The 24964-nt window shown below is 37.7% G+C and overlaps 4 protein-coding genes and 1 non-coding gene across 7 annotated transcripts; 3 read left to right on the top strand and 2 right to left on the bottom strand.

The window, feature by feature from the left end:
* Positions 1-5564: 5564 nt before the first annotated feature.
* On the top strand, positions 5565-7573 carry LOC108859264 (bidirectional sugar transporter SWEET2). The gene is made up of 6 exons (XM_018633150.2): positions 5565-5765; positions 6115-6151; positions 6277-6493; positions 6576-6734; positions 6815-6934; positions 7023-7573. Exons 1-6 carry the CDS (start codon positions 5705-5707, stop codon positions 7137-7139), a joined length of 711 nt encoding a protein of 236 aa, XP_018488652.1. The 5' UTR covers positions 5565-5704; the 3' UTR covers positions 7140-7573.
* Positions 7574-8569: 996 nt separating this feature from the next.
* LOC108832829 (protein FLX-like 1) lies at positions 8570-10383 on the top strand. 2 transcript variants are annotated; one of them, XM_018606278.2, is made up of 4 exons: positions 8570-9355; positions 9427-9593; positions 9690-9781; positions 10084-10383. In XM_018606278.2, exons 1-4 carry the CDS (start codon positions 8760-8762, stop codon positions 10222-10224), a joined length of 996 nt encoding a protein of 331 aa, XP_018461780.2. In that variant the 5' UTR covers positions 8570-8759; the 3' UTR covers positions 10225-10383. The 2 variants fall into 2 exon arrangements, with proteins under 2 accessions (XP_018461780.2, XP_056842395.1); XM_056986415.1 differs by having other exon boundaries at positions 8573-9355; positions 10090-10383.
* A 141-nt stretch (positions 10384-10524) lies between these two features.
* On the top strand, positions 10525-12167 carry LOC108856327 (uncharacterized). Of its 2 annotated transcripts, none has more exons than XM_018630103.2 (2): positions 10525-11719; positions 11837-12167. In XM_018630103.2, the coding sequence occupies exons 1-2, from the start codon at positions 10739-10741 to the stop codon at positions 11882-11884; spliced, it is 1029 nt and encodes a 342-aa protein (XP_018485605.1). In that variant the 5' UTR covers positions 10525-10738; the 3' UTR covers positions 11885-12167. The 2 variants fall into 2 exon arrangements, with proteins under 2 accessions (XP_018485605.1, XP_018485604.1); XM_018630102.2 differs by having other exon boundaries at positions 10536-11719; positions 11831-12167.
* Positions 12168-13209: 1042 nt separating this feature from the next.
* Positions 13210-13312, bottom strand: LOC130495408 (U6 spliceosomal RNA). Its single transcript, XR_008934678.1, has one exon. It is a non-coding gene; the product is annotated as a U6 spliceosomal RNA (small nuclear RNA).
* Positions 13313-13801: 489 nt separating this feature from the next.
* Positions 13802-16569, bottom strand: LOC108857845 (mitogen-activated protein kinase 19). Its single transcript, XM_018631867.2, has 7 exons — positions 16280-16569; positions 15672-16080; positions 15459-15586; positions 15299-15358; positions 15046-15195; positions 14590-14957; positions 13802-14501 (listed from the first exon to the last, which is right to left on the bottom strand). Exons 1-7 carry the CDS (start codon positions 16304-16306, stop codon positions 13979-13981), a joined length of 1665 nt encoding a protein of 554 aa, XP_018487369.1. The 5' UTR covers positions 16307-16569; the 3' UTR covers positions 13802-13978.
* Positions 16570-24964: the final 8395 nt, after the last annotated feature.

Below are 24964 nucleotides of genomic sequence, written 5' to 3'. Positions count from 1 at the left end.
GTCAAACTTTTTGTTTCATTTATTAACAAAAGTTACATCCAAAAGTTTAAAAATAATAGCCAAATTAATATTTTTATTTTTGAAATGTTATCTCCAAATCTATTAATCATTCAATTTATAAAAAAAGAAATCAGTTAAGTGAAATCTATATTTTTAAATTTAAGAAACTTAAAAAATGAAAATTTTATTTTTATTTCTTTTAAAATCTAAATATCCGAACCCGATCCGAAATAACTGAACCCGAACTAAAAATACCTGAACCCGACCCGAAGTACAGAAATACCCGAACGGGTTCTATATCCCTATACCGAAACATCCGAAAATCCGAAATACCCGATCCGAACCCGAACGGGTATCCGAACGCCCACCCCTAGTGGGATTTGTGGTATTTACTTAATTAGAATATAAGTTTTGTGTATGGGACGCGAATTTCTATATGATCTATTTGAAATGTAGAAAATTAACATAACTAGAGTATATGATTAATTTTGACGTTTAAACAATAAACAAAAGAAAAGAGAATACGCATCTTTGAAGGCCCTTTCTCGATAAAAAGAAGATAGAGTCATAGAGAGAGTACATGAACGTGATTGTTGGGAAGATATATTTGAGATATAGTACCAATAAAGCGGACTTTTCCTTTTTCCTTTTAAGGTAATAAGAAAATCCATTTTAGTTGAGGATCATTATTTGTGGCTCAAACGGCGCATTACGTATGAAGTTGAGCTTTCTTCATTTATTTCGTATCCATTTCAGTTTCGTCCACATGTATATATGTGTTCTGTTTTCCTTTATTGCGGCTGAAACTAATCTTGAGTAAGAAGAACTTTATTGTTTACGAAATCATTATAATAAAGAATATATTTTCTTGATATTCACGTAACGATCCATATTTTCCTCTTATAGTTGCGTAATGTTTTTGTCTTTTTTTTTTTTATTATTATCCGAAAATTCCAGGAACAAGGTCCATAATCCTCCAGACGCGATCCAGCGGGCACTGATACCATACTGATAAAACCCAGGGCGTAAAATATCCATCCATGGTGAATCAAATCTATAAACATAACAACACCAACGCATGCGTTTAAATCAACTGAGTTGTCACATCAGTGGTTAGTTGCGTAGTGTTTGCAGTAAATCATATTCATATATTATCAAAAATGTTTTGCGTAAGTTGACAACTAAACCGTGCTTGTTTCTCTACTTCTGCAGTTTTGCTTTCAACTTCTAAGTAATGATATTTAATTAAAGTATCAGAGAAACACAATTGTGCAACAAAAAAAAGCACAAATTTGCAAACGAAAATGACTGATGATATATATAAAAAACATTGAACTTTTTTTTTTGTCATCTGTAATTTTATTAAAGGGTCAAGGTCCATATCCAACTGGACCAAACTCGAAAAACCGAGACAACAAAACCCAAGAAAAATCCAACCTACACGAAACCAAACAAATGAACTAAAACCCAAAAGTTAAGTCCAAACAACCAAGCCAGCTCTAATTCGTTTGATGAAGAATGTATAAGTTGCTAAATAAATAAATGCTACTATTAAACATTTGCACCCAAAACAAAATTGTTATATAAAGTCAAATGACTCAAATCCACTGAATACATACATACAGTTGTAAATATAGTTTGATGAACAACAAAATAAGAATAATATATTTGATGAATAAAAGTACTCGTAATATTTGCGTAACCTTGTATTTAAAAAGAAAAGATTAGTTGTCTCACGCTTTGTATATATAATAGTCAACTACTTATTGATTACATGAGTTCAGAAACGCGATTGGTTTTCGTTTTTGGTCTAAAAACGCGATTGATTTTGCCGTGGTTATACGCGTTTATGTCCATGGGTCATGGCTGTCTGATTATTAAAGTCGAGCAAAATTCCTGTATAAACCAAAAAGGCTATAAGAGATAAGGTCAAGATCAAGAAGAGTAATAAAATGCTAGTGTTTAATAAGCAAGCATACGTATGAATCAGGGGCGGAGGTATTAAGCAAGGAGGGGGGTCAGCTGACCCCACCTAATTTTTAAAAATATATGTATTTTCTTAAATAAAAACTTAATGACCCCACCAGATTAATTGTTTTGACCCCATAAAATTACAAAAGATATTAAAATCAAAAGCTTTATGTTATTGTTTTGTTGAATGGACTCACGTTTTCTAACTGAAATGTGGGCATTTATTTAGTTCATTTTAAACTCATTTTAAATATAAGAATAATCTGTAATTTTTATTGGTTTTAGTTATCTCTTTCACAAAAATATAAGAGAATAAGTTAAAGTAAAATAAAAACACTAAATTCCTCTTTCGTGACGAGAAGGAAGAAATAATCTCATTTCACTCTTCAATCCACATTACTAACTAAAACAGCAATTTGAATCGAATTCAAACTAATTTTTATTTTACTTAAATTTGTTTAACTATACTCTGTTTCTACCTAAATTGTAGACTATATGACGTAAAATCATATTCCCTCCGTTTTATTTTAATTGCTGTTTTATGTTCATGCACACAGATTAAGAAAACATATGATTTTGTATATTTCCAAGATAAAAACACAATTACCTAGACATGTAACTACATTTCAACCAATAAAAAAATAAAATAGAGAATCATTTTAATAAATTTTGCATTGAAACTCGAAAACGACATTTATTTTGAAATGAAAAAATTTTCCATATAACGACAATTAAATCGAAACAGAGAGAGTATAATTTAAATGTTTATGTTGATAACCAGACTAAAACTAATAAATCAAATTTTAAAATAAAATATCTAAAAACAAATAGTATTGATATCTCAATAAATATAAAAATACTAAATGTCATATTAGAAAACTTTTTCAACCTTTTGTGACTATAATTTTGAACAATTTTTTTGTTGAAAATGCATTAAATCATTATATTTTTATTGATTGATAGGTAATTAAAATAAATATAACTCTTGAAATATATACAATTTGATCATAACTTATATTTGTTATCAATTTTAATGATTTAAAATATATTCAAAAATATATTTTGAAAATATAATAAATAAATATAAATTATTTTTAATATATATATATATATATTTAATTATATATTACTGACCCCGGTAAGAAAAAGTTCTAGTTCCGCCACTGCGTATGAATAGCGTTTGAATACAAGTTTTCAATCATTCCTGGTGATCCAGAGCCGGTCCTTACTTTTTGGTGGTTAGAAGCGAAAGAAAAAATAAGGCTGGTTTAGAAATTTTCTTACTAATTGTTCTGATTCACAGCACCCCCCATCTCTTTTCTAATCTTTTAGGACCCATATTACTGCAACAATTAAAAAACCATTGGCTATGGTATGAATAAACACATAATTAATCATGAATAGATATCTGTAGAAAATATGAAACCAAAAGAATTATACGAAAACCACACAACGCCAACTCTAATATATGTATTTAATTCTTACAAAGCCAATTTATTTTGACAAGTTTAGAAAAGAACAAACAAAATTCTATAACAGAAGTATGAAATAATGAAATTAATTACCATGATAGAAGAAGAAGAGGAGGATTAGTCTAGGTTTAACCAAAAATTCCTTTTTGTTTACTTAAATTAACTTTATTGTAAAATGTAAAGAAAAGAAAATACTGCACATTAGGAGAATTGAACACGGAACCAGCCACGTTGAACCATAATCACCATAATCACTCAAACACTATACCATCAACACTCTTATAGATTTGTGGCCGAAAAATATTGATAATTTGTCGGCTGGAAGCGACTGCTTGACTGGCTTGGCCCAAGGGCCGGCTCTGGGTGATCTAATCTTCGTTATCCAGTGTCCACATTTCATATTCATCAAACCTCAACACGAAAGTATGTTAACAGATTTGGTCAAGATGTTTAAGTACAAACTTTCAAACCACAAACAAAATCAGTAGTAATAATAAAAGAGAAGCCATTGAAGTAGAAAGTTTAACTCCAACAATGTGATATAACACTATACAGTATTTGGTGTTTGGGTTTTCAATTTTTCCACCTCTAATCATAATATCAAGTTTTATATTAATTATAATATTATATTTAATAATTTTTATTTTATGAAAATTTGATGTAATTAATATATTTATTTAGTTATAATTTGGTGCAATAGTTTAGTTTTGGAATTTCATTGGAATTGCCCTAACTGCAACTGTTGTGCCATAATTTTTTCATTTGAATGCTTAATCGCAAAACAAGTTATAAAACCTGTCAGTCGTGTCTTAAGTGGTCTCCGAATATTAAATATAAATTTTTATTTCATTTGAATATCGTTTAGAAATGGTTCCTTACGTTCCATATACAATATTTTAAAATATTTTTCTATAAAATCAAATATATCAAATATAAAATATTAAAACAAAAGTTCACAAACATTCTAACTAAAAGCATAATTTGTTTTTGAAATATTTTCTTAGGACTTTCAATAATAAATATTATTTGAAAGTATTATCGGGCTTTGCATCAAAGTGTAAATAAAACAAAAAAAAAGTTTTGTTTAGCATCCCCTTGGTTGGAGTTGTCATTCTCGGAACTTTATCAAGGGATTTAGAGCCGGACATATGTATTGGATCACTACTAGAACACATCAACACACGAGCCAGCAAATGCTATTTTATAATTTTAGAATTCTTGTGTGGGAGAATGTGATGGTCGAATGTAAACCACACAAAAAAGCTCTCAAAATACAATCCAAACAAGGGGAAAAATGATTGGACAGCAATGATCTTAGATAAACATGTAGTGGGGTTCAGTGTCGACGGAGAGCAACTTTTTTGAGCTCAAGTTCACCCGAGAAGACATTTACTTCAGGCGCCCCTTGGACATCGTTTTCACATGTTACACTATAGTGATCTCTAAATATTCGTGAAAATGAAATATCCAAAGAAAATGTATGACACAGTAAAATCAGTCCAAACGAGTACCAAGCAGTCACACAAAATCAGTTATTCTATTTTAAATGTCTGAAACAGATTTATATACATTTTAATCTCAAAATAATCATATACATAAGTGCTGTTAACTTGTGTTGATAGATGAGTATGTTTTTTCTCGAATCCGTTGTCATCTTCTCATGAAAAAATATTCTGTTCTTTTCACAATATCGTACTTTATGATTTCAATCAACAAGAGTGGATAATTTCCTCTAATTATTATAATCAAGTTGAGAAGTAATGGAAAATAAGTTGTGTCAAGAAGAAAAAGATGAGTAGGTAGGTAACATGATGTAATTTTGTAGATAGTTTTGGGATATGAAACCCTTAGCCTGTTCAAATCTTTTACATTCTATTTCTAATAAGAGCAATTATATTTAAAGCACGATCAACGAGATAAAGCAGGTCTTACTAGTCAAATATCAATTTTGTACAGTAGATTGTAAGGATAGATTATGTGCGCATGTTTATAATGTTTGTACTTTGTTTAACAAGTATGTAACTTCACGACACTTTTTAGTTTTGTTTGAATGATTGCAAGTTTGGTAGAAAAGTACACAGTTAAATCTGGACCGCATATATATAGTCATACGCATTCAATCTTTTGGTCCTTGCTCTTTAAAGAAACTCTTCTTCCCTCTTCAACTCTTATTTACTACTTCTGCCACCATCAAAGAAGAATAGCTGAAGCTTTGATCTTCTGAGAGAAAACCAAGGGGGACTTTGACAGAGTAGCTTCTTATGGATGTCTTTGCTTTCCATGGTTCTTTCTCCATGTGGAAAGATGTTGCTGGAATCGCAGGTAAAAACTTCAACCTGCTTTTAATTATGTTCACTGTGTTCTGTTTTGGTAAGTCTTAAGCTACTTTAGGGATGTAAACCTACTTTTTTATTTTTTTTTTTAGTTTAATGAACATACATATATTGGATCTGGCTTTGTTGCCATGGATATATATCAGATATGTTTGACCTTTTTTTTTTCTGTCTGCCCCTTTTCTTCTTTGGCACTGAAAAGATTCAAATGTTGTTTCTGAACATTTTCGTAGAAAAAAACAAGAAATATGCTTCTGTAGAAACCGAATTTGATGCTTGCTATATAGTTATTACTGTTTTACATTACTTATTACTGTTGCATCTTTGTTCTGTTTCAGGCAACGTATTTGCATTTGGACTATTCGTTTCACCAATGTGCGCTCTTCTATTTAATTATAGAATAATCTTTTTCCTTCCTTGTAGTTAAAGTAGATTTATTCTTATCCATGGACTTCACTTATTTTTCTCTGTCCCTTGTGGATCTCTGTTTTATTTTTCAGGCCAACCTTTAGGAGAATCTTGAGGAACAAATCAACCGAGCAATTCTCTGGTTTACCATACATTTACTCTCTCTTGAACTGCTTGATCTGCCTTTGGTATGGCTCACCATTCATATCCCAAAGAAACCTCATGCTTGTGACTGTGAACTCCGTTGGAGCCACTTTTCAGCTTTGCTACATTATCCTCTTCATCATGCATACAGACAAGAAGAATAAGGTTTCTTGATTGATTCTTTACTTAATTTTGCTAATGAAACTTGCTTTTAAAATCGTTCTAATCAAGATCTCGGTCACGGCAGATGAGGATGCTTGTTTTGCTTCTTGTGGTGTTTGCTGCGGTCGGGCTGATTGTAGCTGGAAGTTTGCAGATACCTGACAAGCTCGCACGATGGTACTTTGTTGGGTTCTTGAGCTGCGCTTCACTTGTCTCAATGTTTGCATCTCCTTTGTTTGTTATTGTAAGTACACACAAACGTCAACCAAATATTTTTCATGTGTGCAGCTTTCTTGATTACCTGACATGTATGGTGTTTTGCAGAACTTAGTGATTAGGACTAAGAGCGTTGAGTTTATGCCGTTTTATCTCTCTCTATCAACGTTCTTGTTGAGCGGTTCCTTCCTCCTTTACGGGCTATTCAACAACGACGCCTTTGTTTATGTAAGTTGTACTCGTATCAGTAAGTGCCATTGCAACTTGTGTTGTCTCTCTTAATAGTATTAACATTTTTTTTTTTTTGAAAAATCAGACACCAAATGGAATAGGAACGGTTCTTGGTATTGTGCAGCTATCTTTGTACTGTTACTACCATAGGAGTTCCGAAGAGGAAGAAACAAAAGAGCCTTTGATTGTTTCTTATGTGTGAGAGTCTTAATCTATGGTGGGGAAAAAAGAAAACAAGAATGTGGTACATACAAGATTCTTTGTTGTTTTTTTATTGTTGTCGTTACATTGTGTAGCACCTTGTGTCCTATATCTACCGGCTTTCGTTCTCTCGTGGCATCAAGATGTTTATCCTCTTGGCTTCTGTCATGATTGAAAGATGGAGATCTTTTTCAGTATGGTTCCATTGCTGAAGATTATCTGAGACCACATGAAGAGTTCGTTTTTCTTTTTCGTGTGATGGAAATCTCTGGTGGGTATATTTGAAGAACATTTGTCCATGTGTTGTTTGTGTTTAGAAGATTATCTGTCTGCTCATAAGATTTTACATCTTTGTAAAAAAAAAATATAGAATACACTTTGCATATATCTTGTAGCAAATTGTTTGTTCATAAGATTTTGTTTTTCTTTGGCCTATCTAAGCAATCTAGACACACACACGCAAAAAGAATAAGATTTGCCATCACATAAAATAAGACATTGTTTTACATAACACATGTTAGGCTAACACATGTAATGTTTATTGCGTTGTCGGAATCTTACTTTCATGGCGGTTTTAAACATTTTACACACGAAACTCCAAGAGACTTGCATAGGAAACAACTATCGGAGCAACTTGTTATACACGAGAGTTCAAGAGGCTTCCTTGCAGAGAAAACAACTATACAAAGCAAATATCTAAAAGTTGTCGTTACTAAAGAACTCTGTTTTAACTTTTATCAGCAAAACAACAACAAGAACTTATATATCCATCTCTCACCAAAAACATTTTTGTTGTTGTTTAATGTAGAAAAACTGCAAAATAACACTCACTTCTTCTTGAGATTGAGAACGATGAAGCGGATGATCACGTTCATCATACAATACTAAACCGCCGAAAGTTACAGTTCTCACCCAACAGAATCAGTTGCTGCCATACTGGATCAACCCCATTAAGTCTACTTTCTTTAACCACAACATGATAAAAGCGGGTGATTCCATTCCATGTCGCTTCATATTTTTTTTTGATGTTTGGCTAAATCATATTTTGATCATAGCAATATGCAGTACAGCTAATGCGGTAATGTTCATCTCTTTTAATAGTTGATCTACTTAGATCCTTCTGGACTTCTGGTTGCATGTACTTCAACATTATTGATCATCAACCCTAAAAAAAATATTGAAACACCACATATAACTTAAATGGTATTATAGCTTATGGAACATAAATTACAATACCTCGTAGGGAAACACTTTTCTTAATGACATCACAAGGCTTGTTCATGTTCTTGTTGGGTGGACCTATGGTACCACAAATTAAAAGATAAAGGAACAATTTGAAGAAGATACCAAACTAAGTGGGTAAAAAAGGAAAATAAGGTGGTATAATAAGGAAAATTATGTAAATTCTAAAACTAAAAGGAGTAAATCCGAAAACATAACTATTTAGTTAAACGACCTTCTCGTTCGATCCATCCACACTTCCGGCGAGACAAATCGGAGTATCCTACACTTCTCCGGAACCCTAATTTATATCCCCCGACGAGATAGAGCTTCCGTTTTATCAATCTCCAAAGGTCAACGCGTGATTTCGAATCTCCTTTTTTTTTGCGAGAGATCTTCAATGTCCGGAAGAAACCGCGGATCTTACGGCGGCTTACAACCTCCGATCAACCAACCACCTTTCGTCAGAGGAGGCTTAGGAGGAGGAGGAGGACCAGCACCTCCTCCTCATCATCCTTCTCGTCCCTTAGACGACACCAGAGAACCCCAATTCCGAGGCCATCATCTTCAACACCATTCCATCATCGAAGACCGAATCGCAGCTCAGAACCAAGACGTGCAGGGCCTACTCGCCGACAACCAGAGACTCGCCGCGACGCACGTGGCGCTGAAGCAGGAGCTGGAGGTAGCTCAGCACGAGCTGCAGAGGATGATGCACTACATCGACTCGCTGAGAGCCGAGGAGGACGTGATGATGAGGGAGATGTACGACAAGTCGATGCGGTGCGAGGCGGAGCTGCGTCAGGTCGACGCGCTTCGAGCGGAGGTTCAGAAGGTGAGGGCCGATATCAAGGAGTTTACCTCGAGCAGGCAGGAGCTGACGAGCCAGGTTCATCTGATGAGTCAAGATCTCGGGAGGCTAACGGCCGAGCTGCAGCAGATACCGACTTTAACTGCGGAGATTGAGAACACTAAGCAAGAGCTGCAACGCGCTAGGTAGGTTTTGAACTTTAGATTTTTGTGTTTGTTTCAATGGCAGTTACTGATGAGATGTGATTGATTGGCAGAGCGGCTATTGATTATGAGAAGAAAGGGTATGCGGAGAATTACGAGCACGGGAAAGTTATGGAGCAGAAGCTTGTTGCGATGGCTCGGGAACTTGAGAAGCTTAGAGCTGAGATTGCTAACTCGGAGAGTAGAGCTCCTCATGCAGCTGGTCCTGTTGGGAATCCTGGTATGGTTAACTTGAATTAACTATGAATTTTAATCATGTGACAATGTTAAGTGCATTTGTGTTAATACAGAAAATGTGTGTGTGTGTTTTGGTCAGGTGGAGTTGGTTATGGTGGTGGTGGGTATGGAAACCATGAGGCTGGTGGGTATGCTGTGAATCCCTATCAACCTAACTATGCCATGAATCCAGTAAGTTAATCTTCTCTTCATTTCTCGTGGGAATATAGCAAACTTGAAGATAATTTGCCTGAATTCATCATAGCTGTGTTTAGACAGTTCAATACTTGAGTTTGAACTTTGAAATACTTGGATATGAACCAAGCTTACATTAGCTAATAGTAGAGATGGATGTATCCATGAAACCCTCTGACAGAATATCTATCTGAGCGACCACTGTCTTCGCATATCCCATCATGTTCTTGTAGTTTTAGTTGCATACATATTACACACACACACATTTGAAGTAATGTGCTCATATGATGATGGTTCAGGCACAGGCACAGGCACAGGGAGGCGTGGAAGGCTATTATCCTCCTCCATATGGAGCACCCACTGCCTGGGCGGGTGGCTATGATCCGCAGCAGCAGCAACAACAACAGTATTATCCACAACAAGGACAAGGACAGGGATGAAAATGTCCAAGTCGTATATTTCCCGGACAACAACTCGCAAATTTAAAAACAAAGCAAACCTCCCCTTTTGTAATCTTGCTGCGTACAAGCAAAATTCTGAACAAACCAATGTATTAAGTCCTTTTTTTTTAAATTATGAAAGAAGGGAAGAAGCCTACATTGTTTTCTAAAAGCCCATTAGTAGCTGAAAAGGGCCGAATAGGCCCACTGAAATCATCTCTCTAGGCCCATACATACAAGCTTATAACATAAACTGGCGGGCAAAATTTCTAAATTTTAATTTCGGTTTGATGAGAAGAGAATTTCAAAGGGAAAAAAAGTTTCAGAAAATGTGGCGGGTATTTGTTTCCCACGCTCTGTTTCACTAAAACGCCATAACAAAAACAATACAGGCGGCAAATCTAAGATTTCGATCTCCCTTTTTAAATCTCTCTGCGATCTACGGGACTGTTGACACAATCCCTAAATCCTTCATCAGAGATCTAAAACTAGAAAATAAAAAAAACAAGCCCCAATGGATGCTCAGTATCAGAACTTGCCTCCTCTCAAAAGATTAAGATTGATGCAGCGAGATCTCGAGCTTGCTCATCAGCAGCAGCAACGGAGTCAATCCGAGGAGGAGGTGAAGCCGTCGCAGTTGCCGGGGAAGAAGAGGAAGCATTCTCGTCTTGATTACGATGAGGAGAACTCCGAAGAAGCCCCAATCCAGCGTTGTTGTCTCCCGGCGAAGAAGAGGATATGGGCGATCGATCCAGATCTGCTCTCCGGTGATAATAATCCGTTTTCGCCTTTCGATCTGAACGTTGAGTATAAGCCTTGTGTAGACGAGGACGGAATCGAGAAGAAGAAGAAGGATCTATTCGTTGAATCGAGTGAAGAAAACGACAGTAACAAAGAGAATATAGATCCTCTGGGAGAAGAAGAAGCTTTAGATCTCTCTGGTGAAGAAGTAGAAGAAGATGGTATTATGTGTGCTGTATGTCAAAGCCCAGATGGTGATCCATCGAATCCAATCGTCTTCTGCGATGGTTGCGACTTAATGGTCCACGCTTCTTGTTACGGTAACCCTCTGGTTAAAGCCATACCAGAAGGTGACTGGTTTTGCAGTCACTGTACTGCGTTGAAGAGCAGAGAAAAAAAGTCTCTCTCTTGCTGCTTGTGTACGACCAAAGGTGGAGCGGTGAAACCGACGAAGGATGGTCGATGGGCCCACATCGCTTGCGCCTTGTTCGTGCCGGAAGTCTACTTCGAGGATCCTGAAGGAAGGGAAGGGATTTGTTGCAGCGAGATACCGAGTAAGAGGTGGAAAGAGAGGTGTTACTTGTGCAAGGTTAGACGCGGGTGTGTTATCGAGTGTTCGGAGATGAAGTGCCAGCTGGCTTTTCATGTTACTTGCGGGTTGAAGGAAGATCTTTGCATTGAGTACCGTGAAGGCAAGAGGAGTGGTGGTATTGTTGTTGGGTTTTGTAGTGAGCATACTAAACTTTGGGAAAGGGTAAGATTTGCATCATACTTTATCTCCAGTTGTTGCTTTTTTTTAATGTTCGGTTTAGCTGTGTATATATATGTGTAGGGCTCAGTTTTGATGATAGTTTTTGTTTGTCAGCAACAGGAAAGTGGAAAGTACAAGATTGTTGCCAGAGATGAAGCTAAGAAGTAGCAGAATAAGCACTCTTTTGTTTGCAACTCTGAGGAGCTTCAGTTAATTATGATTGTTTTACAACAGTTTTCTTATTCTCATAGTTATCTGATGAGTAGTAGCTGTTTCTTCATTCTTGTCAAGTTTATGTTTTTTTTTCTTTTCTTCAAGAGGCTATGTTATGTTCTGTGTTGACTTGTTCTAAGCTGCACAAGGCTAAAACTTGGTCAATCTAGTTCTAACTCGTTGTATCTTTTCTCGTTTACGTCATAATAATAATAGTTATAATTTCTTTTGGAAGATAGATGTTTGGTCATGTTGTGCGCTTCACTCAGCTAAACAAAATCATTGTGATACACCAAAGACAATTCTAATGAAATACATCCTTATTAGTTATTAGTATATTGAAAAATGTATCAAAGTACATATTCAATGATTAAGGTATCTAGGAATGTATATGTATCAATTTTTTTAGTGTGATGATTTGGTAAGTCTCTTTATTTCGGATGATAACTATGGAGTTATATCTCTTCTCGTTCTTGTCATGAGTATCATAAGTAGGTTCATTTCCACCGATAGATCAAGATATTGGCTATGTTCTGCTCTTCAAACTCAGACTCAACACGATGGAAGTTCAGTGGCTTTGTTGTCCTACACTCCTAGTCAAGTTTAGCAGATTGCACTAGACCTAAGATCTTGGCAAGCAAGTAGTGCCTCACAAACTCAATTCAAAGAGGTTTGTTTCTCAGAAGAACATGTTAGCCAAATTTAAACTACTTAAAAAGACCTCTTCATTCACATTCTTCTTACATAATGGCTGGCTACAACAAATCCTCTGAGCTACTAAACAACAATGCCAAAATTAATTCCGTTGGTTTACCCATAAACTGATAACCTAACCGGAACATTGTACCGGTAATCTAGTTAGAAAACGGGAGTTTGTGCCGCCGTCCCAAAAAAAAAAAGAAACAGAGAAAAACAAATTTCTTCGACCATCAGAGCTGCAACAACGAACTAATCTGATTGTCTTAGCTAATCAAAGTTCTGTTCCAGTAATATTAAGGTTTCAATAAAGTGTAGTGATTAATTTTTGCATCCAAAACGTCAGTTCTGATTCAGAAAATGAAGACATCGAGCCCAGAAGAAACCAATCTAGAAAATTTTCAAAACATCGACACTTTCTCTTCGCACATATTTGCTTCCACATTCTCATTTACAGTCCCTAGAGCTGAAAGTAACCCTAATAAACGAGAATCCAGAAGAACAGAACGCAGTAAACCCTAGAAATCAAAACCCAGAAGAACAGACGAAGAACATGAAATCGATTTAGAAAAAAAAAGAACAAAAAAAATTTGGACCATTTCTCGATTTGTGCGTGTCATCCTTGCGCAGGGGCCATGCTAATCTTCTCTGTATCGTTCCAATTTTATCGGATGTCCCCGAAGGGACAATCACCTTCCTGACTCCATCGCAATATAAACAAAGCTTCTGTTCTTCGCCTGAGCGATGTGGGACTGTAGAAATCGTTTAACAGCTAAAATGGGCCTATTTATATAAGGCCTCTATTTCTACTATTTGTACTGAGCCCATTAATATTCTATTACCCCTGCCAAGAAGATCTTATGCCGTATATGCTCATTTCAAATACAATCTGAAAGCGCGGTTATATGACTACGTTTGGTTAAGTCTGTTACTTTCTCATGTGTGAGATCATGAGTATATTCTGCTCGAAGACTTACCACTAAATATGGTTGGACATAATAAGATCCTTCGTTTTGCATAACCAAACATCAACGTTTTGAGTATAGTTTACTAATTTTCTTGTGTGTGAAAGACCATCGTTTCCGGGGACTAGAAAACCTATGAACCAACAACAATTTGAGCTCATGCTAAAATTGTTTGCCCATTGCTCTGCATTATTAACCAAGAGACATATGGTTGGGTTAAAACTGAACCTTTCTTTATTATTATTACACAATCTCTCAAATTTTGTTCGTTAAAGTCAGGCTTGATCAAATAATACTTTACATTATACAATGACTAACATGGGGGGGGGAGAGGAGTTTCTGGCAATCAAAATAACCTGACACCAACACAAATTTGCTAAAAAATCATTTAAGACATGCCATACCCAACCGTTCCTACGCTCCGGTGTGCCGCTACTGCAACCGCAGCAGCTCCAGCAGGACCATACTGGGACTGTGCATGCAACAGCTTAGCATCAATACCCACCTTATGCTGTGTTTGGACGACATAAGGGTTAGGGTTCAGCTCAGCTGGCTTTGCGAACTGCGGTTTTGCTTCTGTACCACCGCCACGCTTCTCTTGTTGGTTCATGGCGTTGGGATGGAAGAAACAGTTGGGAGAAACGGTCTGCTGTGGAGTAGTGCTTCTGCAATACGATGTCCTGCTATTCTCATAAGTTAGAGATGATTCCACCACAGCACGGCCTGGTCTACTACCTGAAGGTATCCTTGGAGGAGGTCCTAAAGGTTTAGTTGGAGCATTGGAGGAGGTTGTCACCACTGTGGACCGTGGAAGTGAAGTATGCTTTCTCTCTGGAGGTGGTATGATTGGCCCACTTTTGCCGCTCTTTTCTTCTAAGTAAGCAAACTGTTTCCTCAGATGACCAATAGCACTGCAAAAATATCAAAAATCAAACATTTAAATTTTTTGCTATAAAAGGAGAGAGATAAGACAAAAGAGGGAAGTAAGTGAAAAAGAACCTAGGGTATAAGAAACTTGAGCCATCAGAACCGTTCATGTAATCCTTGAGAAGCTGAGGATGGTACTCTAGTATCTCCCTGTATATTAGCTCTCTAATGTCATCCTTCGTCAACCTCCTTCTTTCAAACTCGAACTCCATCTTCGAGATCGGCTGACAAGACGGTTCTCTTTCAACCTTAGCCAGTCCCTTGAAGTAAGGATCAGCCAGCGCCTCTGTAGCAGTGGGCCTATCCTTCGGATCAAAAGCCAACAGTCTTTGCAACAGGCGCAGCGCTGAAGGATCTGCGTTAGGGAACTTTTGAGTAAAAGGGACGAGGCTTTTCTTCCTCATTTCTCCCAAGTATTTTCTAGCTTTCTCGTTTCGAACCTGCGTCATCAGAGAAAGATCTCTTAATCATTTAGTTCTAAAAGCAAAACAAGAGTGTGAGACTTGGTAATGTTGTAAGTGATCATACTCCTGCAATGGTCTCTGCCTTTGGTGTACCGAGAAGATCGGTGATCAACTCTAACTGATGGACTACGCTTTTCCCGGGAAACAAAGGCTTCCCTAATAACACCTCCGCGAAGATGCAACCAATGCTCCAAATGTCAATCGCTGGAGTATACTGCAAAGGTTTAAAATCTACAAGTCAGACTATTAAGCAAGTGGTTATTGAGCTTTTTTAACTTCTGGCATTGGCCACAGCTCTTAACTTAGTTATAGAGTACCTTAGAACAAAATGATCCACAGAGCTCAGGTGCCCTGTACCATCTTGTAGCAACATAATCCTGAAACATAAAAGACAGAGAAGGAAATTCAAACACAATGGAGAGATAACCAAAACCGAATCAAGATCCAAAACAGAAAGGTGGAGACAAGGGTGCAGACCGTCCAAAAGACTGTGGTAGGGGTATCATTAAACGACACTCTTGCTAATCCAAAGTCGCAGACTTTCAACTTGCAGTTAGCATTAGCGAGTATGTTCTTCGGCTTAAGATCACGATGGTATACATTAGCTGCAACACAACCAAAAAAAAAAAAACTTACTAAAAATAGCAAAAAGAAAAAACTTAAAAAATGCACACACACACACACACACACCTGTGTGCATATACTTCAAGGCACGAAGCATCTGATAAAGGAAGAACTGATGATGCTCCCTCGTCAAGTCATCGTTAGCTTTGATGACCTGGTGAAGATCCGACTCCATGAGTTCGAACACCACGTAGATGTCTCTGAACTCTCTTTTCGAAGGCGGGAGCATGATGCTCTTGATCTCGACTATATCCGGATGCCTCAGGAGACGGAGGAGCTTGACCTCTCGTAAGATGCGGAGCGCGTCGGAGACGTGTTCGAAGACGTCGTTGATCTTCTTTATCGCGACTCTCTCTCCCGTGTGGGTGTCCACGGCTGCGCAGACCACTCCGTAGCTTCCTTTCCCGATGACTTCGAGGATCTGGTAGCGGTTCGCGTCGCCGTACTCGGTGAAAAACTCGGCCTCTTTCATGTTCTGTATGAATGAATCAAGAATCCAAGAAACGACACGGAGTTAATTCAAGAATCTAAGAAACGACACGAAGTTAATTCAAGAATCCAAGAGACGACACGAAGTTAATTCAAGAATCCAAGAGACGACACGAAGTTAATCCAAGAAAGCAACTCAAATTCATCAAAAGAACAGTTTTTTCTTTTAAAAGAAGAGACCAAACCTTCTTCACGACCTGACCTTGTTGCATCGTTCTCAGCAACCAGTTAGTATAAAGGTGAGCACTTTCGACAAACCTATCGTCTTCCTCAGATTCAAAAAACCTTCTATCTAAATATTAGTGACCAAAGAATCCCAGCAGCCAAAACCCTAACGAGCCTCAAGATACAGAGATCGGAGAAGAAGAAGAAAGCGAGGATAGAGAATTTGAAGAAGAGAGATGGTTGGTTTGGTTTTATAATACAGATTGTGATTCTCTGTTTCCGTGTGATTCTAATTTAGTAGTTTCCTCTTTTTTACTATTATTCCTAATTTTAGCAATTTTCGTGGTACTTATTTGCGTACGAGAGACAGGTCACGCGGAACAGACAATGGCAATTCTTGTAGTTTTCTTGCAATCCTGAGCCTTGTTTAGTTTTGGTTAGGTCCACTGTCGGTGATCTCTTTCCGTTGTGAGGCAACTACCCCCCATGGACCGTTTTACTAATTAAAAATATTTCTATGTTGCAACCCTTAAACTATTCATAAATTGAAATTTAGTCTCTCTTTTTTTTTTAATCGTGTGGTTAATTTAGCCCCTTTATGTTTAATTATTTATTGGTAGTATATTGCTTTCCAGCTTTTTTTTTTACCTAGAAGTTGTTGGCTTGATCTCTGTCATTGATGTTTCAGTCAATAAATTTGATTAAAACATATTTCCTCTGTTTTAAAATGTTCCATATTTCAAAAAGTTTATGTATATCAAAAGCATCTTAAATTTTGATTATAGATATATTATTTTTGAAATTAACTATTTTTCATAATTTTTAACGGATAGAAATTCGATAAATATAGTTAATTCTTTAAAAAATTAAAATTCATCATTATTACCTAATAAAGATGGATTAAAATGTAAAAAAGTATTTTTTAGAAAGAAATATGTTTTTCTAAAACAGATCTTTTTGTAACAGAGAGAGAGTAATATATATATGCATAGCAGTACTTTTACCTAACCATTTTTAATGTTTCACGAGTTTACACATGGCGCATGCAGTTTGTATTAGCTTAAATTAAAACATAAACAAACGTTTTCGGTTTGCCAGAAGTCGTCCAACGATACTATAATAATACTAGCAATTGGTAAACAAACGAGATGACTTTAAGTGTCAAACCAACAAAAAATAAAGTAGGATATCGCAAGCGACCTTGCTGTTGTTGCCGCTAGGACGTTAGGATCAAATATAATAAGATCGCAAGTCTCATTGGTCTCTCTGACTCTCTTTCTCTTTCAAGTAAAGAATGAGTGATAAAAACATTAGAATGCTTGTGAAAATAACAGATTTATTTTTATATCTTAAATTATAAAAGAAACTCATTATATAAAATCTGAAGTATTTTAACATATGGGTGAGATGCAAAGTCGGTCCATTAGCTAAAAGCATGAGAAAGACAGGTTTACATATCACGGATGAACAAGAATCTCACATCTGTAAGCCACACAAAATTAGTATCATTTTATATAACAATGTATAGGGAGAGGTGTCACACAATATATACACATTTAAACTAAAGTTGATCTTTCATTTTCCATCACACTTTCTTCTTTGTGGTGACCATTTCTTTACTAATATAAAATTTACCAAGTCCACTGTTCTTTTTTTTGCTTAAATATATCAATAAGCTATTATCAAACTATACTATATTGGAAACGTGTAAAGTCGGTATCTCTATATCACTGCACAGATAGACAAGACTGATAACCAAAATTTTTCATACATTTGATAATTGCTTAAAATAACATGAAAGTTTTGAGTTTTTAGGGTTTAGTTTTCAACATGACACATAAGTCAATCCAAACATTTTGTTGTTGACCTGACACAAATTTAATATTCTTCAAGTTCTTTTAGTACGGATTTTGAAAAGTTAGATTGTGTATTTTACATATTCATTTTTAGGGTAAATCCTGATTTATTTTCAGATTTTTTATCGTAACGGATAAAAAGAAATCAGTGGTGATAATTTATTGGCGCTTGAAGAAATAAACCAAATATAATTAACTCTGGTTTGAATCCCACTGACCATACAGATATGAACTATTGCATTCGATTCATTTGAGTGCCTAAAAAAAAATTTATCTGTGAATTGTACTTCCATCCGGGAGTCAGATCTACTTTTAATAGATCCGGGTTTAATTTTATTTTTTCAAAGAAAAAAACAGATAAAAGACAATCTTTTTGACAAATTAAATAAACAAATAGAGCAGAAAATTCACTACAATCAACTGATCGAAAGTAGTTGTACCGTTTAATTTAAACACTGCAGAGTGCAGAGGACAAGGCTTCACCGCACGAAAAACATAGCCTTTACTTATATTTGGCTGTATTCTAAAGTAGTAACTACATGAGCAGAAATATCTCCGCCAAGCAGATTTTGTTTCTTGATTTGTTTGGTAGCCTTCAAAAATGAACCAACGAACCTAATTTATAGTTCAATATTAAAAACAAATCATTATCAACATTATTATGCTTGTTAATGTGAAAAAGTTTGTGTCACCTATTACATCAAATCAAAGAGAGTATCTTTTAACGCATAACACCAAAACAACTTTTCAATATTTTTAGACCAGAAAACAGAGGACCATAAGTTTAATATAAACAAATTTTCTGAGATTCAGTGTGATATTATCTTTATTATACCAAATAATAATGCAAATGTTATATAATAAAATATATAGAGTTGATAAAAAGAAGACAATAGAGGATGCTGCATCGTATCCAAATAAATAATGCATGGTATAGTGGTCCAGTGGGAGTGACACAAGAAGTTGCATGTGGTTAAGGGCACATTAAGACTCGTGCATGTCTTTAGCTTGTCCAAAAGGCATATTCGTTTAATAAACAGAGAATCCACATTGAGTTTTTGATATGTTAGTTACACCGACAGAATCGAAACACATTAAAGATGTTAAATTTTTGCCGTAACCCACAAGGAACTGGGTTTACAAATTACAACAGGCCGACATTTTGATCATTTGAAGACGACAGCAGCATGGGATGAGGCTTTGGGATAAGACAGAATGACAAGACGACTAGTTCTTCATCTTGTTCCTTGATTGGTTGCAAGACCGGTCCTAATTTTGGAGGATGTAGACGATTTAGTAAATATTTCAATAGTTTGGGAGTCTAAATTTCTTTTTACAAATTTGGAACCTATACATGTATTTGATATAAAAAAGAACCTTTACATATATAAAAAATTTCAAAAATTTTGGAAAATTTTTATATAAAAAATTTCAAAAATTTTGGAAGCCCTGAGGTGAATGACCAGTCCTGATTTCAATAATTCCGAGGCTTAATTTTTTTTTTTCACAAATTAGAAACCTATACATATATTCAAAAATTCAAAAAATTTGGAAACAATGTTTCGTCAGGGCTTGGTGACATGACTGGTCCTGATTGGTTGGGCCGTTTAAAGGAAGACTGATTCAAGAATCTAGGCGTTTGCAATCACATGCCTCAATAAGGTCTATCATGTCAGGTTAACAAACTGTTTGAATTTGGGTACTTCAATACTCTGAAAGTCCCTACTAAACTAAGGACACCAAGATAAAAGAGACGTGAGTTAACTGAAAAGAAAGCTTTGAACAAAAGTTCAGGGGAAGATGTAATAACTAACCCTAAGGTTCTCACTACACAGCTGGACTCCTCGCCAGAGATGGATGAACCGTCTTTATGTTTGCTCGTATTGGGATGCATTGATTTTATTTCCCTGATGCAGTAGAAAAGAAAAGAAAAATCAAAGAGAAATGCGAAAACGTCAGCGGACAAAAACTAAGAAGCTATATAGTTTAATGTAAGAAAACATGCAATGTAATCTTCAAATATCATGCAAAATACCAAATTTGTGAGACGTTCAGACGATGTAGATGATACTTCCCTACAGTGAGAAATCTTTCCCAGCCACAGTTTTCGAGGTGAAACAACGGTAAAGACCCAGCGGTTAATAGAAAGCCTGCAACAGAAAGCGACCACTCAACGGATTGCCAAAATAGGAAAGTAGTCCAGTGATCACTAGCATTCTCCCCTTGGAAGCCCTAGTCTTTTACCTCAAACAGCACCCTCCAAAGCTCTCACAACTTCGAAGAGTATCTCCCAAACGTAGATCCACAAAGCAATTCTCCCAGCCCTGAAATTTCTTTGCATCTACTATACGATCCCACATACCACCTGCCTCTACAACGATCGAAACGACGAATTCCCTCATCTACACCATCTTTCCACTCCATTTAAAGCCATTTCTCAAGCTTTGTTTAGCTAGGAGTCGACGCGACACTCCTCCAGCAAGCAAGGTTATACCCTAAAATCATGGCACCACGGTTTACTGAGGAGGAAAAAGGAAAGAAACACATGAAGGAAGCTCCGAGAGAGAACATCAAACGTATCAAAGCTCCTAACCTAGACAACTCCGACCTGATTGCAGACAATGCTCTGACGCTGATAGGAAGGCTTACGAACCCCCAAGAACAAAGGATTTGGGCTTTGATACCGGCGCTTACTCGCAAATGGAACCTACAAGGAAGAGCAGAGGGGTCAGACCTAGGAAACAACTGTTTCCAGTTCCGTTTTGAGCGCCAGGATGACTTACAAAAAGTTCTTGAAAACAGACCATACCAATTTGCCTATTGGATGGTGATCATCCAACAGTGGGAACCAGTCATATCAAGAACCTTCCCGTCGGCTATACCCTTCTGGATTCGGATCAAAGGGATTCCGCTCCACTACTGGCATGGAGACACAGTTCGCAGAGTGGGTCAGGAACTAGGCACCTACGAGAAACATGAGCTAACAAGAACAACGGCAAGAGTTAGGGTTCTCGTAGATGGACTTAAGCCTCTAATAAAAGAGTCTATACTGGAATTTGACTTTGGTGAGGAAAGCCTGCTAACCTTGGAGTATGAAAGACTGGAACTCCACTGCTCTTACTGCTACTCGCTCCTTCACTTGAAGAGAAACTGCCCTGAAAAACAGAGGGAAGAAGCAACTAGAACTGAAACACCAGAAGTACTACTCAGAGAAGCCCGAACATCTGACCATGTCCTCCTTGACTCAAAAGTCACCTCCAGCTTTAACCTCACCTCGCGAGAGCACTCCAGAGGAGCTAAGGAGGCATCACTCCATACAAGCAAGAGGAACGACCTGCCAGTTCCCTCCTCGCTAGCCTTCAGAGAGAGAGTGGATAGGCATGGAAACCCATTTGGAACCAGAGTGGGCACTAAACAGACTCGTAACCCACCACCGGCGACAGTGACTGACCTGGAAGATAAAACACAACAAATCAGGCACAAGACTCAGGAAAACCCTCAACAAGAGGACTCTACATCTCTCTTTAGAAACAGAGAGAGAACGAACCGACCTGCGAAAAGGAACATAGACATATTCCCCAGGAGAAGTGAAGGTCAATAGAGACCTAAACAAGTCATGGTGCCTGAAAAATCCCCTGCCAAAGACACGAGCTGCGAGATCAACTTACAGGCAAATGAGAGGCGAGCAATACTAGCACCGGCAGCTGTAACAGAGAACATACCTCGATCGAGAGCAGAGATCATGGAGGAGCTGCATGAAGTGACACAGCAATATCTAAGTTGTGCAGACCCGATAGAGGCAGCGGCAAGAAGACAAAGAGTGTTATTCAGTGATGCGCAAGGACTTATGGAACAAACCGCAACAAATATCATAGCTGCTACTGCAAATGTCACCCTCCGCTCACAAACCTCAGAAAGCAATCCTATGACTCCCCCACCGATGCAGAATCATATCCCTCTTATGCTTACATCTCTCCATCAAACGACAAATGTTGCTCCACAGCTTAGGGATGAAGAGGAGGATGAACTATCCCCACATCACAACGTGGAGACTCTAACCGGAGGCCAGAACTCCCAGGAGATAGAGGAAAGACCTGCAAGGATCAGATCAATTATCATTAGCCCTGCTGAAAATAACAGAGAGCATCCAATGGAGATACTTACTCCTATGGAGTCACCAGCAGATGATCAAACCCTCCTGGACTTCCAAAACAAGTCAAAGAAAAAGACTAAGAAGATAACAAGGAAAACACCAACAAGAACTAGTCCAAATGTCCTGAGGGGAACAAGCTCCAAGAAAAGGAAACTGTCACAAATGCATTGCTCACCTAGAAGTGGAACTATGGCGAACAATGTGACAGTGAGGGCGCATAAGATTGCAAAGAAGAGCGCAGATGAGGCAGGGCCCTCTCATGCTCAAACAAATCCTCCCATACAACTGATCCCTGCCCTGCAAAAGAAAAGTCAGGATTTTCGGTCAGGGGCGCACCGGGTTCCTTAGGAATCCTAAGCTGGAACTGTTGTGGTTTGGGGAATACCATAACAGTCCAGCGCCTAAAAGAGTTACAGAGGAAGAACTCACCTGATGTAACCTTTCTTATGGAAACGAAAAACCCTACAGAAATGGTTCTAAAGGAGCTACACTGGCTTCAAGCAGACAACCACTTCGCAGTACTACCTCATAGCCCGGGAGGAGGAGGTCTTTTCTTATCCTGGAAAAAAGACATAGACCTCACAATCAGACAAGCCACAGACAACTTTATCGACACGACAATAGTCTACAAAGGCATCACTTTCCACACTATGTTCGTGTATGGTGAACCGGACAGCTCCAAAAGACTACAAGTGTGGAATACTATTTCTAATCTACACCCCCAAACAGATGAACCATGGTTCCTTACTGGGGACTTTAATGAAATAGTTTATAACAGTGAAAAATGTGGAGGACCAGAGCGAGCAGAAGGAACATTCAGTGCTTTCAGAACGTTCCTATCAAAAAATGACTTATTTGATCTGAAACACTCGGGGAGTTACCTGTCCTGGAGGGGCAAGCGTCATACACACTTAGTCCTTTGCAGACTGGATAGAGCAATAAGCAACAGTGCTTGGGCCGATCTATTCCCAGCCTGTAGAAGCCAGTACCTCAAATATGAAGGTTCAGACCACAGACCTCTATTGTCGTTCCTGGATACATCAAAAAAGAAAGGGGCAAAGATCTTTAGGTTTGACAGGAGACTAAACGATAATATGGAAATCAAAGATCTAGTATCTTCAGTCTGGAATAGGAATGAGCACCTGTCAGTTGAAGCAAGACTATCTCTATGTCGACATGCCATCTGCAAATGGTGTAAAACCCACTATGAGAATAGCCAGAAAGCCCTGGAGACTGTACGCAACAGACTCGATGCTGCTCTATCGGATGTAACTCCAAACGACGAACTGATCCGTCAGCTCAACATGGAACTCCTCCAACTCTACAGGGCAGAAGAAAGTTTCTGGAAACAACGAAGTAGACAATTATGGTTAAGCCTGGGAGACTCAAACACAGGTTATTTCCATGCTATATCCAAAGGACGAACAACAAGGAACAGATTCTCAGTTCTTGAGGATAAAGATGGCTTACCCTTTTATGAGGAGGAGCAGATAGCAGGCATTGTCTCTTCTTTTTATGCGGACCTCTTCAAGTCCTCAGAATACAGTGGCAATCAAACAGTCTTGGAAGCTCTGAAACCTTGCATCACACCAGAACAAAATGAAAAATTAATAGCGATTCCGCAAGCAAGAGAGATCAAGGAAGCAACCTTTTCAATCAACGGAGAGAAGGCTCTCGGGCCAGATGGCTTTTCAGCCAGCTTTTTCCATGCCAACTGGGATGTGGTAGGCCCAGCAGTGACTCATGAAATCCAAGGCTTCTTTACATCAAGACTCCTGGCGCCTACAATAAACGAGACACACGTGAGACTCATTCCAAAAACACTGGGAGCTAAGACGGTGGAAGAGTATAGGCCAATTGCCTTGTGCAACATTTATTACAAGATTATCTCCAAGCTTATCTCCATCAGATTGAAGACAGTCCTTGGAGCTTTAATCTCCGAAAATCAATCGGCTTTCGTGTCAGGAAGAGCAATAGCGGACAATGTATTGATAACTCACGAAGTACTACACTTCCTAAAGACTTCAAAGGCAGAGATAAAGTATACTATGGCTGTCAAAACAGACATGTCTAAAGCCTATGATAGGATCGAATGGCAGTTTATATCAGACGTTCTACAGAGACTAGGTTTCCATGCTATTTGGATCAACTGGATCATGCAGTGTATAACTACTGTCTCCTATTCCTATCTTATCAATGAAGCAGTTTATGGAAAGGTTATACCTCATCGGGGGATCAGGCAGGAAGACCCCCTGTCTCCGTATGTTTTCATCCTCTGCAGCGAAGTCCTCTCGGGCTTGTGCAAAGAGGCAGGAAGGAAAGGACTTCTTCAAGGAGTCAAAGTTGCCCGAGGATGCCCAAGAATAAATCATCTGCTGTTCGCAGATGATACAATGTTCTTCTGCCTTGCGTCCCAAACAAGCTGCGAGTCTCTGCTCAAGATACTCAGTGACTACGAGAAAGCCTCGGGACAGATGATCAACAAAAGTAAATCCTCGATTACTTTCTCAAGTAAAACTCCCACTGCAGTCAAAGAAAATGCACAATCAAGTTTGGGAATTGTAAAAGAAGGTGGTTTAGGGAAGTATCTCGGGCTTCCAGAACATTTTGGGAAAAGAAAGAAAGATTTATTTACCTCAATTGTGGATCGAATTCGCCAGAAAGCTGTAAGCTGGGCCACCAAGAGATTCTCCAAG

This window comes from Raphanus sativus, chromosome 5 (genome assembly GCF_000801105.2).
Source record: "Raphanus sativus cultivar WK10039 chromosome 5, ASM80110v3, whole genome shotgun sequence".
Classification (NCBI taxonomy): domain Eukaryota; kingdom Viridiplantae; phylum Streptophyta; class Magnoliopsida; order Brassicales; family Brassicaceae; genus Raphanus; species Raphanus sativus.
This window is presented reverse-complemented; position numbering and strand designations above follow the sequence as displayed.

Coding starts and splice junctions, on each gene's coding strand:
- LOC108832829 (XM_018606278.2), top strand. CDS start 8,760: ATGTCCGGAAGAAACCGCGGATCTTACGGCGGCTTACAACCTCCGATC. Junction 9,356..9,426: donor CAAGAGCTGCAACGCGCTAG/GTAGGTTTTGAA, acceptor ATTGATTGGCAG/AGCGGCTATTGATTATGAGA. Junction 9,594..9,689: donor TGGTCCTGTTGGGAATCCTG/GTATGGTTAACT, acceptor TGTTTTGGTCAG/GTGGAGTTGGTTATGGTGGT.
- LOC108857845 (XM_018631867.2), bottom strand. CDS start 16,306: ATGCAACAAGGTCAGGTCGTGAAGAAG. Junction 15,587..15,671: donor CTTGAAGTATATGCACACAG/GTGTGTGTGTGT, acceptor GTTGTGTTGCAG/CTAATGTATACCATCGTGAT. Junction 15,196..15,298: donor GTGGATCATTTTGTTCTAAG/GTACTCTATAAC, acceptor AAACCTTTGCAG/TATACTCCAGCGATTGACAT.
- LOC108859264 (XM_018633150.2), top strand. CDS start 5,705: ATGGATGTCTTTGCTTTCCATGGTTCTTTCTCCATGTGGAAAGATGTT. Junction 6,735..6,814: donor CATCTCCTTTGTTTGTTATT/GTAAGTACACAC, acceptor GGTGTTTTGCAG/AACTTAGTGATTAGGACTAA. Junction 6,935..7,022: donor ACAACGACGCCTTTGTTTAT/GTAAGTTGTACT, acceptor TTGAAAAATCAG/ACACCAAATGGAATAGGAAC.
- LOC108856327 (XM_018630102.2), top strand. CDS start 10,739: ATGGATGCTCAGTATCAGAACTTGCCTCCTCTCAAAAGATTAAGATTG. Junction 11,720..11,830: donor ATACTAAACTTTGGGAAAGG/GTAAGATTTGCA, acceptor TTTGTTTGTCAG/CAACAGGAAAGTGGAAAGTA.